Source organism: Rattus rattus, chromosome 9, assembly GCF_011064425.1.
Source record: "Rattus rattus isolate New Zealand chromosome 9, Rrattus_CSIRO_v1, whole genome shotgun sequence".
Lineage (NCBI taxonomy): Eukaryota > Metazoa > Chordata > Mammalia > Rodentia > Muridae > Rattus > Rattus rattus.
This window is the reverse complement of record NC_046162.1, coordinates 94,289,498-94,309,727: the sequence shown is the minus strand read 5'-3', so window position 1 is coordinate 94,309,727 and position 20,230 is coordinate 94,289,498. Positions and strand designations below refer to the sequence as shown.

Below are 20,230 nucleotides of genomic sequence, written 5' to 3'. Positions count from 1 at the left end.
TAACTAAGAGAGGTTCTGAGTTGAATTGCCAGCACAACCAGGGAGGAAGTGCTGTGGAAGGCAGTTATGAATGAGATCTAACTATAGAGGAACAACAGTATGTATAGTATGTATGGTCCACACAAGAATAAAGGAAATGGGCGTGTGCTTAGATACACACTCCTATACTCAGGACAATGGAAGGGCCCCAACATGCCAAAATAGCTCAAATAGCAAATAGCTTCTAAGGACCAGGAGGATGACGGGGTGAGTGGGGCTACTTTATTTTTTAATAACAAAAACAAAACAAGACAAAAAAAAAAAAAAACAAACAAAAACAACCCTTTGAATAAACAAAGAAGTACCACCCACACCCAACTGACTGGTGGAGTGACACAGGCTGCCAGCCTATCACCTGGAGACACTCCCAGTTAGCCAGAGCCCCCACTTCCAAAGCAGGCCACATACCTCTGTAAGTGGTAGATCTTGTGTGTGTACTGGCCTTTCTCGCCATCGTCCTTCTCGTAGGGCTCGTTCACCAGGACCTCCACACCTTCCCCACCACCAGTTTCATTTTTACTGGCTTCAGCCACAGAGTACAGCTGCCCCACTTGATACTACAGAACCAAAGAGACAAACATTATTTACAACAGTTACACATGGCCCAACTGCAACTGTAGTCTACAACCTCTACAAAAAAATCTTCCGGAAGCAATAAAGAACTCTGCTCTGGGGCACCTCCTACTTATTTTTATTTACTTTCTTTTTTATCTTTTTCCAGTGCTTAGGATTGAACTCAGGGCCTTAAGCAGGCTAAGCTGCTAGGTAAATGTTCAACCACTGAGCTATATCCTCAACACCCCCTTTTCTTCCTGCATCAAACTCCCAAATAGCTGGGATTGCAGACTTTTTCATCATCAAATACTCAACTTTATCCTCCCATTTTTATAAAGCCATGGGTTTAAAAAGAGCAGAGACTGTATTTAATTTCACTGTACAATCCAGAAAGAAAATATTACATAGTCCAGGGCTTCTTCTGGCATGGACCCAGCTCTGGTATCAAACCCCAAAACCGGATCTCAGTTATTACTAAAAGTCTGTTTCACAGATTCTAAAGGTAGGCATGGTATCTCATGGTATCTCATATTTACAACAGCAGCACTTGTAACGCTGGAGTAGGATTGTCATGAGTGCCTTAAGCTACAGTGAGTTCTAGCGTTATCTTTGGCTACAGCATGAGACCCTGTGTTAAAAAAAAAAAAAAAAACAAGCCAGACAGTAGTGATGCACACCTTTAATCCCAGCTCTTGGGAGGAAGAAGCAGATGGATCTCTTAATTCAAGGCCAGCCTGGTCTAGTGAGTTCTAGGACAGCCAGAACTACACAGAGAAACCCTGTTGGGGGTGGGAGTGGGAGCACAAACAAACAAACCAAAACAAAACCCACAAGCAACAACAGCAAATAAACACACAAATGATCCAAAACCAAGACCCCAACTTCCAAAGGAAAGCTATCCAGTGCTGTGTCTCCCACCTCGGGCAAAAACTTGAGTCAGACCACTTTTCCTCCTGTGTGGCTTTTCCCCACCCTGTAGGGACCTCAGAACCTCTCAAACAAGACATCTCCAGATCTTCCCTAGTCCCAGTGGGCTGAAGCCATGCTCCTGCTCCCTGCCTTACAGATCCCTTCCTCAGGCTGTGCTGGCTGCCTGCCCCTCTGCCTTGGCAGTTGCTAGATGGCAAAAGCCTGGTTTTCCTTTATTTGGGTCACATGTCACCCTATCAAGTCACTGGCCTCCTCTGACCCTTTCAGGACAGCCTGATGTAGAACTGATGACTTAAGGACAGTGTCCAGGCCTAGTCCCACTCCTATCCTCATTTATAAGAGAAATTACCTGGAAAGGAAATACATGTGAAGACTCTGAGCATGGTAGCCTGTAATTCAGACACTCAGGAGGCAGAGCGGATGGAACACTGGGAGTTCAAGGCCAGTCTGGCCAACATAACAAATTCTAGGACAGTCAGGTTCATGTTTCAAAAACAATACAAAAGGCAAGAAAGTGAACAGTGCAGAGAAAGCCAACAGTGGCAGAGCAGGAAATTATATCTATTCCAAAATGCATCTTCCTCATGGCAGTCAGGGCCAAGAAGGCCAAGGAAAAGACAGCGAGAACTCAATTACCTAACCTGCTGGGGGTGGACATAAAGCTTCCCTTGCCTTCTACGCCCTCCCTTGAATTCCTGATACCCCCAGGAGTAAGACTAGGGGTGTTCTCCCTCTGAGATCTCTGGCATCCGCCCCAAGGCACAGTGCTGTCAGGAACAGCAGGATGGAGCTCTGGGTCTGCTATCATACCTGGAAACCTTCTCCAACTCATCCCCTAAGCACTGCAAGAAAACTTCGGGAGACAGCTAAAGGGCAAAGCAGTGGACCGGTACAGCTCACTGCTTACCACAAAGTCTAAAGACCAAGTTTCCAAAGCAAAAAGCCCAGCACAGAATGCCAAGGTAAGTGATCAAGGCTCAGTTAATCCCATCAAAGAGAAACATTTGAGAGGGTAAGACAAGTTACCTCGATCTTGCTAATCCTGAGCAATACCTGTTCCGGTCTGGTGCCTCACAGATGCCCACAATACCCCTTGTGCCCTTCCAGTCCAACACCTGCTAAGGCACACTTGAAACCCGTATCAAATGGGGCAAGGATTGGCTGAGCCAGGGCTTCCTCCTCACGAAGCAGCAGGACCTCTGCTTTGGAAAGAGTCCTAAGGACATTGAACAACTGACTCAGAGAATCCTAAAGAGCAGGCTGGGGAGAGGGCCTGTGGCCTGCCGCTTGCTAGGAGTGCTCCTGGGGCCAGCAAAGACCATTGTCCTCAGGGATTCCCTTCAGGGGCAGGAGATCAGAGGGCAGGCTCTAAGAGGATCAGTCTGCCTGCTGGCCTCTTCCCCTTTAATCTCTCTTGATATTCTGATCCCTTAATCCCAATCAGACAAGTGAGGCAGTTTTGTTAATCCAAAGTGGTACAGAAGACAGATCTGCACAAAGTCCAAGTGAGGGACACTTTACGTCAGAAGGCTCCCTTTGGAATAGCCGTTCTGCATCCTGGGAAGGCTGCCAGATTCAAGATTGGGTGGCAGTAAAGGTGGGGGTCAGACCACAAAATCAGATAAGGAGTCCCAAGGAGACCTGGATTCCAGCCTCCTTAGGCTGAGAACAATGTTACCTTGCCCTTGAGAGTTATCCCCTTGTCCTATAGACTAAGTCACTCAGTGAAACAAAGCAGGTAAGAACCCAGGAAGATGAAATGTGCAGCAGAAACACTGAATGACACACACGAAGAAAAAGCAATACAGTTGGGCACAAGTGGCCACACAGGTGGCTGTAATCCCAGCACACAGGAGGCTAAGCCAAGAGGACTGCCAGGAATTAGTTTAAGGCCACTGTGGGCCACATACTGAGATCAGGCTAGCCAAGGATATACAGTAAGACTCTGTCTCAAAAATAAGAAAGAAAAACAGTACTCTGTTGACCCACCCATAAGCTCTGTCGGGTCAGGTTGCATTAGAGGAAGGATGCCCTGAGCCTGCCCTGTCCACAGGAGGTGGGCCAGGAACCACTGGTGGACACACCCAAGTCAAACAGCCAGGGCTTTCCTGCTCTGCTGTAGGATGCCTGGAAACCCAAGGTAGTGTTACACTAAAGACTGGCCAAACCAGCTAATTCTGCCCCCAAATATCGATTCAGGCATCGAGATGATTATAAGCCCATGGTCTTCTCCTTTCCATTTTCCTCCTCAAATCAGAAGCTCCAAGGGATTCAAGTCATGGTCTCCAATATAGGACATGAATCTACCAGTCACATGACACTGGACTGTTCTCATGGGAACCACTGGTGAGTCAGAAAGGGGTAAATGACAGCCTCTAGGAGGGGGCTGCTCCTTACTACTTTATTCTTCACTCCCCCATTCTAGAACTTTCTGATCATCCGGAACTAAGGTTCAAACTACTGATGGAGTGGACTTCTCCCAGAAGCCCTGCTGCTTTCTTGTCAGGGCTGAGCAACACTACAGACAGTTGAATCTGAATGCTGAATCTGAACAGCGCACACTTCCCGGGCTTCCACTCCCCTGCCCGGTCTCACCACTTCCTCCATGCTGCAAAACCACAAACTAAAACTGCCAGCTGTGGATGTCCTCAAGGTGGGCATTTCCCTTTTCTTCCAACTGTAGGCGCACCCACGAGAGGTCAGAACAGCAGACACCCCACAATCCTGTGCCCCCATTCTGCAGTACTCTCAGTCTTCGCCTTTGGCCCATCAAGAGACTCCCTCTGATCCACTGTACCTGAAATCCTACATAAAGACAATCCCACATCCCTGAGGGATGGACATCTTTTTTTCCCCTTCTTTCCTTCTTTTTGTTTGTTTTTTAAGACAGGGTTTCTTTGTATAGAACAGGCTGGCCTTGAACTAACTCACAGAGACCCGCCTGCCTGTGCCTGAGTGCAGGGGATTAAAGGTGTGCACCACTACATCCAGCTTCCTTATCATTTTTTTTGAAACAGGTTATCCCTCTGTAGCTGTCCTAAACTCACTTTGTAGCTTAGCTTTGATAATCCTGCCTCAGCCTCCCAAGTGTCAGGATTAGAAGTGTGAGAGCTACTCTTTTTTTTTTTTAATTAGTTAATTAATTTTGTTATAAGAGCTCACAAAAATATTATGAGATATTCTATTACATACCTTACTGTATGCCCCAGCTGGCCTCAAACTCTGATTACCACCCTTCTGCCACTGGCACCCAGATGTCTCGTGTCTGTTCTAACTGCTCAGACCATGCTCAAGCTCACATCTGCCCCTCTCTCCCAGATCTCCACGGCTTTCAACAAGTACACAGCACCCCAATACAGACAATTCTCTCAGAGACCAATGCACGCACATGATTCTTGGGGGCGCTTGTCTCACTAAAGAATGCTCCCACAGGGCTGGAGAGATGCTTCAGTGGTTAAGAGCCCTTGTTGACCTTTAGAGGCCTGGTGTTTGATTCTAAACATTTACATAACTCACAACTACCTGTGACTCCAACTCCTGGGCCTTCTTCTGGCCTCTGCAGGTACCGTACATATATACACAAAAAAAAGGAATACAGACACATAAGTGTTTAAAAACTGCTCTGGGGGTTGGGGATTTAGCTCAGTGGTAGAGCACTTGCCTAGCAAGCGCAAGGCCCTGGGTTCAGTCCCCAGCTCCGAAAAAAAGAATAAAAAAAAAAAAATGCTCTGGACTGAGCAGTAATGGTGCACACCTTTAGTCCCAGTACTTGGGAGGCAGAGGCAGGGGTATCTCTGAGTTCAAGGCCAGCCTGGTTTACAGTGTGAGTTCTAGGACAGCCAAGGCTACAAAGAGAAACCCTGTCTGGGGGTGAAAAAAATGGTTCTGGGCTTTGTTGGCCTGTTTTCATTTCTCAGAGGGCCAGTTCCTGTGAGTAGCACAGGATTCCCACTGGTCCTACAAGAAAAAAATGGAACCACAACTGGGGGTTCAGGCTGGCCTTCATTTTGCTGGAAGCTGGGGTGGAGCTGTGGATTCAGAGGAAAGTCATAAATAAGCCTAGCCAGGAAGGGAGAATAGAGGAAGTTCAGAAAAAGGGTGGGACGAGGGAGGTCCGTGGCCGTTTTCTCTATCCAAGAGACAGCTCTGAGTCAGCGCGGCCTCTGAACCTTCTTGTGGCGACTACTGCTGCCAGCTCCACATGCTAGGCTGTCAGACCTAGGAACCATAAAAGGATGAAGGCAAGCCAAGCCTGTTTGTCAGCCCCTGCCCTCCGTAAAAGGAGGGTTCTGTGCCTAGAGAGCGGGGGACTCAGAGCTTTCTGGCCTGGCTGGCTTGCTTCATAGCTAGAGTGCCACTAACCAGGGAGCACTGTGCCCTGTCCTTGGAGACCCCACTTATGCACAAATGGCATCATCAACAACATGCCCCCAAACAGTCCAGTCCCCCAGCAGGTAAAGAACTGCTTTAGTCTCTGCTCAAAGCTATCCAGCAAGTCAACAGCTTGAAACTGACTGTGCCTAGGTATTCAGATTCAGCAGAGGATACTTGAACCAAGCCTGGGCTACCTCGATATTAGAACAAAAAATGAAAGCTATGGGGTTGGGGATTTAGCTCAGTGGTAGAGCGCTTGCCTAGGAAGCGCAAGGCCCTGGGTTCGGTCCCCAGCTCCGAAAAAAAAGAATCAAAAAAAAAAAAAAAAATGAAAGCTACACAAAAGTATGGCCACTCCCAGCCTAGCTAAGCCGATGTTCACAAGTACTCATGAACAAGTATGGGTGAGATGAGAAACAAAAGGGACTTACCTCATCTACAGACACAGGCAGGATGACCCGACTACAAGAGAGGAAAAAGAGAGTATCAGCTCCAGGTTCTGAAGCATCCCCTCAGCACAGCCGCCCACGTCTCATTCCATCCGACCCTTTACTCACTGACAAAAACCCAGCAGGCTAGGGTCCTCCACGGCCTTCTGGAATCCCATTTAGAACCCTATGATTCAGCACAAACCTCAAGTCCCCTCACCTACTTCCCAGGCCACTCACTCACATCTTCCTCTCCCTTTCCCTCAACCATCTCTTCCCAGGTAAGACTTGCTCATGTGTCTAGTAACACAGAGAAGCTAACAGAGAAGGCTCCTCGTGATAAAGATTAAGATCTGAAGAGTATGGCCCTGAGGATCTGCATCAGTGGGCCCAACTTCCCAACATCAGCCCTCATGGTCAAAGGCTGTGAAGGGGCCAATTCCCTAGAAGCTTAAGCGCCACCACCTCTGCTCTCCAAAGAAAGTCACAGTGCAAACTCCCCCATGCAGCAATGAAAGAGGACACCCAGATCCGACCTCCAGGAGCTAGCTAGAGGCACCCCAACCCTTCGCTTTTCTACTTCTACTCTGACCACTTCCAATTGTTGGAGGCACCACCACACTAGCTGATGGAGAAACTGTGGCCAGCAAAGTCCTCGAGAGGTCACCAAATCCAGAGAGCCAAGGGGACCAGAAGCACTTCTCCAAGTGGCTTACATTTGTGACAGACCTGAGGGTGACCCCCATTGTAATGCCTTTGAGGTCAGAGAACTCAAAGGGCCTTGACAGGACTCAAAGGTCAAGTCACTTAGCACTGAGGCAAAGGCAGGTAGCCTGTCAGTTTGGAGTCAGCCTGGCCTATGTAGCAAGTTCCAGGCAAGCCAGAGTTACATGGCAAGACCCTGTTTCTTTTTACAAAAACAAAAACAAAAAAATGTGGAGATAGGCAGTGGGGGCACCACTTCGATCCCAGCACTCAGGAGGCAGAGATAGACAGAGCTCTGAGTTTGAGGCCTGTCTGGTCTACAGAGTGAGTTCCAGGTCAGCCAGGGCTACACAGAGAGACCCTATGTCAAAGTAAAAAAATAAAATAAAGGGGTTGGGGATTTAGCTCAGTGGTAGAGCACTTGCCTAGGAAGCGCAAGGCCCAGGGTTCGGTCCCCAGCTCCGAAAAAAAGAACCAAAAAAATAAATAAATAAATAAATAAAAATAAAAAAGAAACAAATAAGAGACGCAAGGGGCAAAGCTGAGATTCCCAGCTCTCAGAGTCTGGCTGGAACCTGCTGGGCAGGCCCTCTGTACCTTGCAAACGTGCCTAGGAAGGAGTGAACACATCGTCCTTCCTATGCAGGCAGAGGTACAAGCCTTGTTGCTCCAGGCTGCATAACGGCCCCACAAAGTTCTCCCCAGCAGCAAGAAAACACACAGTGAGATCTGAGGGAAATATCGCAGTAAAAGCCGTGCACCAAGCAGAAAAGGCAGCAGGAAAATAAATAAATAAATAAAATGGGCGCCAAGTCTTTACTGCCTGCTTATCCCCTTCCTCCAGAAGGACTCGAGTAATGTAAATCCTCCCATTAGTGGGAAGCAGCGACGCATAGAAGTACTTCCAACTTAGAGGGCAGAATGTCTGCACCCTCAGAAGAAACTTCCTAGAAAACAATCCGCCTTTTATCTTCAAGAACACAGCAAAAATCACATCGAAGAATTTGCAGAAATCAAGTCGGGGAAAATCCTGTCAGAGGAAGTGTCAGAAAAAGCAACAGGGACAGCCTTGAGGTGCAAGCCGCCCCTCAAAACAGACTAGTTATAGTCCAGCGCCTTCACGGATGCACAGAGCCTGCTTCATCTGCACGCCCAGACATTTCTCCCTCGCTCCCTCGGATCAGAACCACCTCATCTCAGTAGCCACAGTGGACAATCTGAAAGGATAGGGCCACAGAGGCCCAGCTGGGCCAAGACTGGAGCCACGCTCACCATGACATGACCTTCACTTGTGTCCGTCTCAGAGCTGCAGCACTGCAACCACAGCCAAGTATCTTGATGCCCCTCCTGCCCAGTTTCTCGTCCTGTCCCTCGCACACACAGGGAACCTGTCCATCACATGGAAATATAGATGCCTGGCAGGTTCTGTATCTCCAGCATCCTTGGCCCTTTCCCTGGCAGGCTTCATGTGGGGAGAACAAAGAATGAAAAAGGGCTGCCTGCCTCCCGGATTCACTTGTCTCTTCAAAAGGCCCTTCTTTCCCCAGCTTGACCTTTACAAAACTCCACGTTTCTATAGACTGTAGGATTCATGTAGGTTTTTTGTTTTTTTTTTTAAACCTGAAAAGTGAGAAGAGCTCACTGGTTTGGGCACTACGGATTAAAATGCAAAGTGCACCATGTTCTCCTTGGAGAACTGGCACCCAAGTGTTCTTGCTCTCCACCACATAAAGCTCTGAGCTCTGCCTGGATTCACATCAGACTGGGTAGAGAGGCAATGGGGCCTCCAAATAATGTTCTCAAGAGTCGAGGTAGGGTGACACCTGGCTCTCTTTTGTCATTCAAACTACACTATGTCTTCAACATCCTAAACACCTCCAAAGAGAAAACCCTGTAGGGATTTCTCCTTCAATGACAACACAGAAAGGCCCCTGCACACTTACTTGGTCACTAAGAGTTTCCCAAGCTTCTCTCTACTTGGACATCTCCCATTTCTGAACTTCTGGGGCTTAGGACCCAATGCTGCCCACTTGCCCTCCCCTCCAGGGAAGCTTAGTGGCATCACAAAGTCTATACACACATCCAATTACTCCTGGAGGAGAACAGAAAGCCCTGGGACATCCACTTGGAACCATGATCCTCTGGAGTGGATCATACTCTCTGAAAGACAGCAATCCAAACAGCCCCACCTGTCAGCCAAGCCCTTGGGTTTCAGAAGCAAACATCTATCTTCCTGCAGGCCCTGCCCATTCCCCATATCAACAGCTCTACACACATTTGTGGGACCACCTCAATTCCTCCAAAACAATAGCCTTACGTTTGCACCACAGCCCAGCATCCCCTAGAATTGAAGATCCCTGTCTTGGTCCCCATCACCTCCATTAGCAGGCACATTCATTCTTAAATCATCTTCCTGGATGATCTTGGGCCCTGCTAACTTCCTGCCCTTCTCTATCACCCACACTCCTTCATGTCACTTCAGAACCTGCCCAGTATTTTCCCGACTCTTCATTCAAGTGTTGCCAAGTCCTAAGCAGACATGCTGAGGTTCTTCCAAAAGCCTCCTCTTCTGCACCTACTTGGGTACCATGCCACTCCAGCCATTCCCATCCCAGCCCTGTTATCCAGTCCCTGTGCTCTTTCTCTCACCCTGTCACCCAAGCGTGGCTTTGATTGAAGTCCTTTTTTCTGCAACCAATTATTACAATCCTTCTTCCTCTGCTGCCTCAGGCAGCCACTGTCCATGCCCTAGGTTCCGCCTCAACACTCCTCCCCACCACCTCAACTCCATTCCAAGAGCTACCTTATCTGATCTTCTCTGCCCCTTGGTACAGCTCAGCCCCAAACCCCTCCCCACCGTCAGCCAACTCACCGGCGCTGCCTGCCCTTGTCCCACTGCTCCTTGGTCCCTTACACAACTCCTCAGTCCTTCGGGCAGTTCTGCCTGCCCCTTCGTTCCTGAGCGCCCACCATAGGGCCACACCACATCCAGCACTCTTCCATTCCCCGGGCCCCTCCTCATGCCTCCTCTGGCTCTCCTATCCCCTTGACCCCTCCTCAGGCCCTGACCCGCCCGCACCGGTTCTCGGCCTCCGCTCCGGTGTATTCGATCCCACTTCAGGTGCTGTCTGTCACCCTGGGCCCCTCCGGCCCCACCTCAGGCCCTGTCCAGCCCCCGCTGTCCTCTCCGCCCCTGCTAGGCGGCCCAACAGCCCCATCCGGTGTTCTCCATCCCCCGGTAGGCGATTTGCCTTCGAGGCCGTCTTCCCGACCCTCCCTTCCGCCTCGCTTCCGCACAGCCGACCCGACACTCACTACTCCTTGAGCAGCACCATGTCGCTTCGCGGCTCGGCGGCTGCCAGCTGCCAGCCCGGCCTCCCGCCCGCTTCCCGGTGGCCGCTCTCCCGGTGGCCCGGCCCGGCCCCGCTGCCTGTGCGCCTTCGTTGTGGTCTGCTCTGTCCCCGCTGCTCTCGCTGCGGTCGCCGCGCGGGCTTCTGCCACCCTGCCCTGGCCTCGCCACCTCCCGCGCCTCTGCCGACGCCGCCCGGAGCTCCGGTTCCGCAGCGCCGCGCGGGGGCGGGGCGTCTCTGCGGCAACCAAAGCGTCAGACGCAGCAGTGCGCGCTGACCTCACGCGGGGCGGGGCCTTCCCGGGTCCGCCCCTCCACCCTTAAATGGGCCGTGGCTCCGGATTTATGTCAGCATCTGGGCCCAGGTCTGGTTTGGTAGTCAGGAAGTAAAGAGACATGTTTGGTGTAAATGCTCTTATGCATCAGGAGCTGCAGCGCCTATATGCTTGGATTTCGCTGGTGGGTGTACTGAGAACCAAGCGTGTCAAAAATAAAATGAGGGAGTTGGACATTTAGTTCAAACCACGAAGCACTTGCCTAATTTGGATTCAACAAGAAACCAAGACCAAACAAGTGTGTATATACTTTCTCTAAATACTTGACTCCACAACTCCACCATTACTGTCCTTGTTTAGAGGCATGAAGGCTGCAGAAGTTAGATTTGCTCATCACAGTTTTTTCATGCTGTAGCTGAGATTTTATTTTATTCTATTTATTTTTTTGAGACAGGATCTTACTATGTAGCTCTGGCTGTCCTGGAACTTGCACTGTAGACCAGGCTGGCCTCAAACTCACAAAGATCCACCTGCCTCTGGCTCCTGAGTGCTGGGTATAGCTGAGATTCTAACTTAATATCTTAGTGTCTTCTCATCCATCCAATAAACATTGGCTGCAGGTCTCCTGTGTGCCCGACCTTGTGCTATCCTAGTCAGAGAGAACAAGGCTGGCATTATTTTGCCCTTACAGAGCTGGTGATCAAATGGAGGAGAGGCAGGTGATGGCTGGGGGTAGCAGGCAATTGAAATGAAAGGAGCCGTTAGGGCTGGTGATACCGGCCTAAAATCCTAGCTGTCCGGGAGCTGAAGCAGGAGGATGGAAAGTTCAAAGCCTGTCTGAAAAGCTTAGTAAGCCACTGTCTCATAAAAGGTAAGGCGAGGGCTGGGGCGTGGCTCGTAGAGCACTTGCCTCGTATGCAGGAGGCCCTAGGTTCATTCCCGGAATCACAGAAAGAGAAGAAAAGGGAAGCAGGGGTGAAAGTTGGGATGGGATCCCCCTGGAAGGCACCTGGTGTAAGTGAGGAGCCCCTTGAGGGAAGGCATCCCAGAGATCCGCAAGATGCTAGAGAGGACCACGGACAGCAGAGAGTGCAAGCAGGTACATAAAGGTTGTAGTCAGGAGCAAGCTGTATTCAGGGACTTGTCCTAGGGTGATTTTCTGTTGCTGTGATAAGGACCATGACTAGAAGTTAACTTGGGGAGAAAAGGGTTAGAGTCCCTTGGCAAGGGACAATGGCAGGAACCTGAAGGCAAGAACTGAGGCAGAGGCTACGGAGGAAAGCTGCTCACTGGCTTGCTCAGCCTGCTTTCCTGTACAACCTAGGACCACCTGGCCAGACACTATAACCACCAGGGTAAGCTGAGCTCTCCCACAGCAATCATTAATCTAGAAAGTGCCCCCACAGGCGTGCCTGCAGGTAAATCTGATGGGGACATTTTCTCAACTGAGGTTTCCCTCTTCACAGATGACCCCAGCTCATGTAAAGCTGACAAAAAACAAACAAACAAACAACAAAAACAAAAACCTGAGGGGCACAGGACTAGCAAAAGTAACTGGAAGCTTTGAGTCAGGAGGCTGAGGATCTGGGAAGGGTTAGGCTCCTGGTGGGTGACGATAGTGTGGCCTGCAGGACGGGGAGGGCATTCAAGGGTTTCAGGAGTGCTATGAGATGCATGGGATGACTTCTGCCTGAATGTTGGGGACAGGGAGGGAAGAAGAGAGGGCTGGATGGAGCCAAAGACAGGCAGGGATACTAGTGAGGAGGCAGTGGCAGAAATTCAGAGAGCATTCAGCATGGGGGGACAAAAAGAGACTTGTTGCCCAATTGGCCAAGAAGGCAACAGGGCAAGAGCAAGTGAGGAAGGGAGACAAGCAGGCCTAGGAGCCTGAGGGAACAGTGCTCACACAGGGAAGGGAATGGCAAACAGGTGGTACTCACAGAGAGGGGTTACCTGAAGGATATCTGGATGCAGTGTGAGAGAACTACCTGAGACAGTGGCTCAGAAAGACCTGTCCCCCAGCTGTGACAGCACCAGGGCTGCTCTAAGTGCTCTATCTACTGGTCATTCCTTCATCAAACTCTAGGAGAGCAAGGAGAACTACAATAACCCAAGGCAAAGACTCTGAAAGACAGGCAAGCTTGAAGAAGTGGCCGGGCCACCAGTGCCCCAGCCCTCCAGCACAGGGCTTTCTTTCCTCCATAGTCTCAATGGACAGTTCTCTAGAAAATGCTGGCTCTCTCCAGGAAGTAACCAGATCCCGCCCTCCTGGGAACTTGCAGGCTAGTTTGGGAGACTACATTTATTCATTCATTCAATAAATATTGATTGAGCACCTGGCCCTGTCTTGGGTCCTTTTCTAGATAGACACTTAAGACACAAGGGATGACCAAGCAAACAAGAACCCCTTGCTGAATGGAGGAAACACAATATAAACCTGCAGAAGTGGCTTTTAGAAGACACCAGTGTGACTCAGAAGCTGAATTGGGTGAATGACCCCGGGGACAACATTAACAGTGATATGTAGACAGAGGAATTGCTGCTAATTAGTGGATGAAGGCAAAAGCATGAGATTGGAGGGCTGTGCTGGACACTGGGAGAACTAAAAACACACAACGTCAAGGCTAGAGATATGCTTCCTCTAGCAAAATGCTTGCCTAACACTTGCGAAGTCCCGAGTTCAACTCCCAGTACCACATAAATCAGGCCTGGTAGCTCATTCCTATAATCTCAAAACTTCTGAGATATAGGCAGGAAGTTTAAGAGTTTAAGGTTGGGGTTGGGGATTTAGCTCAGTGGTAGAGCAATTGCCTAGCAAGCGCAAGGCCCTGGGTTTGGTCCCCAGCTCCGAAAAACAGAAAAAAAAAAAAGAGTTTAAGGTCGGGGCTGGAGGGATGGCTCATCGGTTAAGAGCACTGAGTTAAGAGGTCATGAGTTCAATTCCCAGCAACCACATGGTGGCTCACAACCATCTGTAATGGGATCCAATGCTCTCTTCTGGTGTGTGTGGGGATCTGATGCTTCCAGCCTGTTACTGCTCCTGTACATACATGCAAATAACCACACACAGAAAAACGGACACACACACATTACTTAAAGCCAGACATGGTCACACATACACCTTTAGTCCTGTCAGTCAGGAGAGAGGCAGAGGCTGGCAGATCCCTATGAATCAGAGGTCAACCTGCTCTACATAGAGAGTTCTAGGACAACCAGGGCTACATAGAAAAAAAAATTGTCTTAAATAAACAACAAAAACCAAACAAATAAATACCACAAAAAAAAAAACAAAACAAAAACGAAAACAAAAACCCCAACCCCTTTCACACGCAGGTGTGAGGGTCAGCTCTCCCACTCCTGGCACTCACAGATAACAACTTGAAGTAGTTTGTGGTGACCATGGATGACAGTGGGGTCAGTGATGGTTAAGAATCAAAGCGGTAGCCTTGACACATGCTGACACATGCCTTTAATCTCAGCCCTCGGGAGGCAGAGTCAGGCAGATCTGAGTTCAAGGCCAGCCTGGTCTACAGAATGAGTTTCAGGACAGCCAGGGCTACACGGAGAAACCCTGTTTCCAAAAAAAGAGAACAATTTGAGCTGAAGACTAGGATGACCTCTGCAGAGGGAAAGCATAGGAGCAGGATATGGCTTGTCGGGGGCCAGAGGCCAGAGCAGCACACACCGGTTATAGGAGTTGACAACTCCTATAGGGAGTTGTAGGGTGGCCTACAGACAGGGCTGAGCTTGGAACTTTGAGTGCCAGTTGAGAGGCTTCCACTGATAAGGGAGCAATTAAAGGGCCTTAAGGAAGTCCTAACTTACAGCCCAGATTCAACGGGCAAGGGCTTCTTGTCAATCCTGCCTGTCTCTTCTCTTTCTCCACACATATCAAAGTCCCCAAGGCAGGTCACTCCACCCTCTATGCTTCACTGGGTCTCATCGGAATGCAGACCCTGTCTTACAAGTCCACTGTTATCACACTTAACAGAACGAACCATTTCTTCTCTATTAAAAATATTTTTTGTATGCATTGGTGTTTTGCTTGCTTGTATGTCTGTGTGAGGGGATCAGATCCCCCAGAACTCAAGTTACTGATAGTTGTGAATTGCCATGTGGGTGCTTAAGAATTGAACCCAGGGGTTGGGGATTTAGCTCAGTGGTAGAGTGCTTGCCTAGGAAGCGCAAGGCCCTGGGTTCGGTCCCCAGCTCCGAAAAAAAAAAAACCAAAAAAAAAAAAAACCAAAAAAAAAAAGTTCTCTCTTGGGGGCTGGAGAGATGGCTCAGCGTTTAAGAGCACTGACTGCTCTTCCAGAGGTCCTGAGTTCAATTCCCAGCAACCACATGGTGGCTCACAACCATCTGTAATGGGATCTGATGCCCTCTTCTGGTGTGTCTGAAGATAGCTACAGTGGACTTATATAATAATAAATAAATAAATTTTAAAAAAAAGTTCTCTTTCCACTATATGGTACCCTTGGATTGAACTTAGGCTGTCATGCTTACTAGCACGCCATTATACCCATAGAGTCATCTCACCAGGTTTTTTCCCCTTCCTCCTTCTTTTCCTTTATTTCCTTCCTTCCTTCCTTCTGGTACTGGTACTAAGAATATGAAATCCGGGTTTCTTTTTTCTTCTCTCTGTCTGTCTGTCTCCGTCTCTAGTTTTTCAAGACAGGGTTCCTGTGTAGCCCTGGCTGTCCTGAAACACTCCATAGATGAGGTTGGCTTTGAACTCCCAAAGATCTGCCTCCCTCTGCTTCCTGAGTGCTGGGATTAGAAACCAGGTTTCTTTCTTTTTTTTTTTTTCCCCCCTGGAGCTGGGGACAGAACCCAGGGCCTTGTGCTTGCTAGGCAAGTGCTCTACCACTGAGCTGAATCCCCAGCCCCAGAAACCAGGTTTTTTACACGTAAACTCTCCCATGTTGTTAACCCCTGAGCCTTTTTACTTATTAACATTTACCTTTTGAGACAGGACCTTACTACATGACCTTGGTTGGCCTCGAACTCTCTATGTAGAGTAGGATGACCCTTGACCTCAGTGATCCTCCCAAGTGCTAGGATAAAAAAGTGTGTGCCTTGGAGGCGAAGAGCTGGCCCAGCAGCTAGGAGCCCTTGCTACTCTTGCAAAGGACCTGGGTTCAGTTCCTAACACCTACATAGTGGCTTACAACCACCTACAACTCCAGTTCCAGAAAAGCCGATGTTCCTTTTGTTCCCCATGAGCACCCTGCACTCACAACTGCACACGTACAGACATGTGGCATTCAAACATTGACATAAAATTAAAGTAAGTTCAAGGCGTGCGCCACGTCCAGCCCTGAAAAAAATTTTTTCATGGTTTTTCGGAGAGGTTTTCTCTGTGTAGAACTGGCTATTCTGGAACTTGCTCTGTAGACCAGGCTAGCCTTGGACTTAGAGATCCACCTACCTCTGCCTCCAGAGTCCTGGGATTAAAGGTTTGTGCCATCACCACCTCCCAGCATGACAGAGCCTCACCATGTAGTCCAGGTTTGCCTTGAAGGAGTTTTGAGGCAGGGACCAGTGACCCTCCTGCCTCAGGAGTACGGGGTTCCAGGCACAGCCACACCAGGCTCCAGTCTTACTTTCTTTATATTACCTCTCTGTGGATCCCACTCCAATTTCCCCTTCTAAATTTGTAGCGTTATATTTTTTAAAGAGAACTTCAGTAAATAAAATCCCTGTAGTTGTTTGTTTTATATATTTTGAGTTTTGTTTTTTTTTTACTACTCCCTCCCCCCAAATCTTGTTTTGTCTGTTCTATGTAGTCCAGGCTAACCTCAAATTTACTGTGTAGCTAAGGATGACCTAGCTTTTTTCTTTTCTTTCTTCCTTTTTTTTTTTTTTTATTAACTTGAGTATTTCTTATGTACATTTCGAGTGTTATTCCCTTTCCCGGTTTCCGGGCAAACATCCCCTTCCCTCCCCCCCCTTCTTCCTTTTAATATATGAGTGCTCTGTCTTCTTGTACACCTGCAGGCCAGAAGAGAGCATCAGATCACTACAGTTAGCTGTGAGCCACCATGTGGTTGCTGGGAATTGAACTCAGGACCTCTGGAAGAGCAGTCAGTGCTCTTACCCACTAAGCCATCTCTCCAGCCCCTAACTTTGTTTCCCAGGTCACTTTTACCCTAGCAAGTTTGGTTCACCCAGGCACAGGCCTTCAGATGCAAGATCCACACTGTCTGTAACCATGCCCCACGTTCTACAGCTTCCTCCGAACCGACATCCCAGGGGCCTGATGCCTCAGAGTCCCAGCCCTAACACTTTCCTACCTGACACTGGGCAAGTTAACCTCTTCATTTATGAAATGAGGACAGTGATGTTTGCATGCATAGTGGGCTTGCAGGGACTCACTAGAGGAACCTGTGTGCCTAGAGCAGTGTTTGCAGCATGTGACACCAGTCCATGTTATTTCTAATTATCTTATGATTTTCTGGGTATGGGTGTTTTCCTTGCATGTATGTCTGTGTACCACCGTGTTTCTGGTACAAAGTAGGTCAGAGAAGGGCATCAGATTCCCCAGAACTGGAGTCACAGACAGCTGTGAGCTGCCAGGTAGATGCTGGGAATTGAACTCTAGTCCCAGCCAGTGCTCTTAACCACTGAGCCATCCCTTCAGCCCAGAGTCACTGGCTGCTTTTCTAGAGAACTTGAGTTCAGTTCCCAGAACCTATGTCAGGTAAGTCATAACTGCTTGTAGCTCCAGGGAGTCCAATACCTCTAGCCTCCGAGAGTAACCTCACTCATGTGCACATATCCATGTACACACACACACACACACACACACACACACACACACACACACACACACAAATTACAATAAAAATAATTTAAAAAATTTTTTATTTATCTTGTGTATATGTGCATTTCTGAGCATATGTAACATACCACATGTGTACAGGTTCTTGAGGTCAGAAAAGGGTGTTGGATCCCTTAGGGCAGGAGTTCTAGGTGGTTGTAAGCCGCCTGCTGTGGGCACCGGGAACTGAACCTGGGTCTTTGGCAAGTGCTCTTAACCACTCTGAGCCACCTCTCCCACCACCCCTATTTGCTTACTTTTTTGTTTTTGTTGTTTTTGTTCTTGCTGTTTTGAGACAGGGTTTCTCTGTGTAGCCCTGGCTGTCCTGGAACTCGCTGAGCCATCTCTCCTGCCCCATCATCTCCTTCCTTACTGCCCCTCTCTTTCAGGAGTGACCACTCCCTCCCCACTGAATGTGTTACTGGACTCTGGGGAGCAAACCTTCAGCCCTCCTTTACCTTCCCTTTGCAACTGTCCTCTTTGGGCATGTCTCCCTCCCTCCACCGCTGGCCCCTTCATCTCTGTCTCTCTGGATCTCCTGGCTCTGCCCCTGCAGTGTCCCCTGGCTGGACCTTGTTACTGCCTCAGCTACAGCCACACCTGTAACCAATCTCTTCCTATCTCCCGAGGACTGTGTTTCACTGTTTCCATCTTCTGCACTGCCTCTGCCTAGCCCGTCAGGCTGTGCTGGTCAACGAGTCTGTTTCCCGGACTCCTTCTCTCTAGCTTTAAGACAGGGTTTCCCTCTGTAGTCCAAGCTGGCCTCAAACTCATGATCCTCCACCCTGCTCCTGCCTCAGCCAGATCACAGGCAGGCTCCAACCACCACACCTGGCTCTGTCCTTTTAAATTTCGTCCCCACCGTGTTTACTGGGCAGCTATTTCACACCAGCGCAGGCTGAGTCCCCGGAGGTATCGTGATGACCAAGACAGAGCTTGTGCCAGCTCTCAAGGAACATTCCTTGTGATGGTAGGTAGACACCGGACAAAGGGCAGACGAAGCTGCAGGAACTCAGTGGTGAGGCTCTTAGTGTGCTTGAGGCCCTGAGTTCTGTCCCGGTACTACAGAAAGAAACAAAATGAAAACAAACGGCCCCGTCACCCATGATTCTGGCTGCCCAAATGATCGGACTGGGCACAGGAGTTGGCAGACTTGAGGGTAAGCTGCTAAGTGTCCATGACAATTCTGTCACCAAATGGAGACTTTGTGCCCCTCGGGAATTAGATTCAGGTGTTTAACCCATTTGCTGTCTCTGAACAGTATTCCTTGTGGACCAGGCTGGTGGAAAAATAAAATAGAAACAATTAAAATGCAAGACAAACCAAAACCCCATGATGCTGGAGGCAACATCGGCTGGAGGCCCTGGCATCCGGTGAGGGAGACGCTTTGCTTCCCGTCTCCTCTCACACTGGCCTACACAGGGTTAAAACACAGAAAGCAGCTATTGAGCTAACATTTGAAAAGAATGACATTTTACATAAAACTCAGGATTCCTAGCTTCTTAGGGGGAAAAATATATCAGACCTGGCCCCTGGGACACATTCCACCTGACAGTAACTGGCTGTCTCTGTAAGGGGGGGCTGTAGTCCCCAAGACTTGGTTTGCCCTTGAGGTGGAGGTCACAGACTTAATACTGTGGCTCTGCTCATACCAGAGAGAAAGATGTCTGCTCCATCCAAAAAAAAAAAAAAAAAAAAAAAGACGTTGACTCCATCCAAAGTGGGGTGGGGAATGGTGACAACAAAAGATTGGGGGGGGGGGCAGAGCCACCTTCCAAGCTTGCAGGCCTCGCCTCCATCCTTGCATCTCTGCCCAGCATCCCTCTGACTGTCCCCTCTCTCCTGAGCTTCAGGCCCCGTCCACTCCAGCAGCAGTGAGAACCAGGGAGTCTGAGTGGTGTGATCCAGGCAGAAAGGGACAAGGAAGCCACAGAGGAAGAGTTCGTAGTCATTCTCGTCATACATTTATTAAGTGCTTACTGTGTGCCAAGGAGTATGCTGGGGGCTAGGAACAGTAAGAGTGACAGGGAAGAGCCAAGGTCAGCTGCTGAGTTATCAGTGACACTAAGTGACCCTGGTGAACAGAAGAACACACCCTCAGGCCTCACTCTCAGGCTTGGTCTGGGTCTTTGATGTGGCCTGCATTCTGACCTGCCTAGATGCTCCTAGTAACAGAAAGGGACACCATGGGCCTTTCCTTTGCCTCCCGGTGTTACAGCACACAGGCACACCAGATCACACACTCATACACACGCGCACGAACGCACGCGCACGCACACACACACACACACACACACACACACACACACACACACACACACACACACGCCTGGCCAAGCAGTCATTCAAAAAGGCGGTATAGAAGTGCCACCCCAGGGCTGGGACTTTTGACACCAAGACTCTTTGGCCAAGCCTCTTACCAAAACGTAAAAGACAAAACAGACAAGGGGACTTAAGGCTTCTCTGTAAGACAAGTTCCGAAGGGACCGAGGTCAGTACCTTCTTTATTTGGCCACCAGTCTGGCATGGTCAGTCCCCTTATGTCAGTGTCCTGTCTGAGAGAGGGGGTGCCTGGCTCCCCATGCTGTCTGTCTTTCTCTGGGGTCCTGGTGGTTAAGTTTCTGCTGCGTGCTACACACACTGCTGTTGGTGCGACTTACCTACAGGTCCCCTTAGCCACACTGTGAGAGCACAGATGCCTCCATTTTGTGTGAGAAAATGACACTCAAGCTTTCCCTGAGAATGTGGGGTG

The 20,230-nt window shown here is 49.3% G+C and overlaps 1 protein-coding gene across 1 annotated transcript in view; it reads right to left on the bottom strand.

Moving 5' to 3' along the window:
* The window catches only part of Pitpna (phosphatidylinositol transfer protein alpha), a 41,864-nt gene extending 31,251 nt beyond the window's left edge, over window positions 1–10,613 (bottom strand). Inside the window, exons 1-3 of the mRNA XM_032914033.1 lie at window positions 10,347–10,613; window positions 6,330–6,360; window positions 448–596 (exon numbers count right to left, since the gene is read on the bottom strand). Of these exons, the coding sequence (XP_032769924.1) occupies window positions 448–596; window positions 6,330–6,360; window positions 10,347–10,366 (200 nt within the window). The 5' untranslated portion in view covers window positions 10,367–10,613. The remainder of the gene's footprint in view (window positions 1–447; window positions 597–6,329; window positions 6,361–10,346) is intronic.
* Between the last annotated feature and the right edge of the window lie 9,617 nt (window positions 10,614–20,230).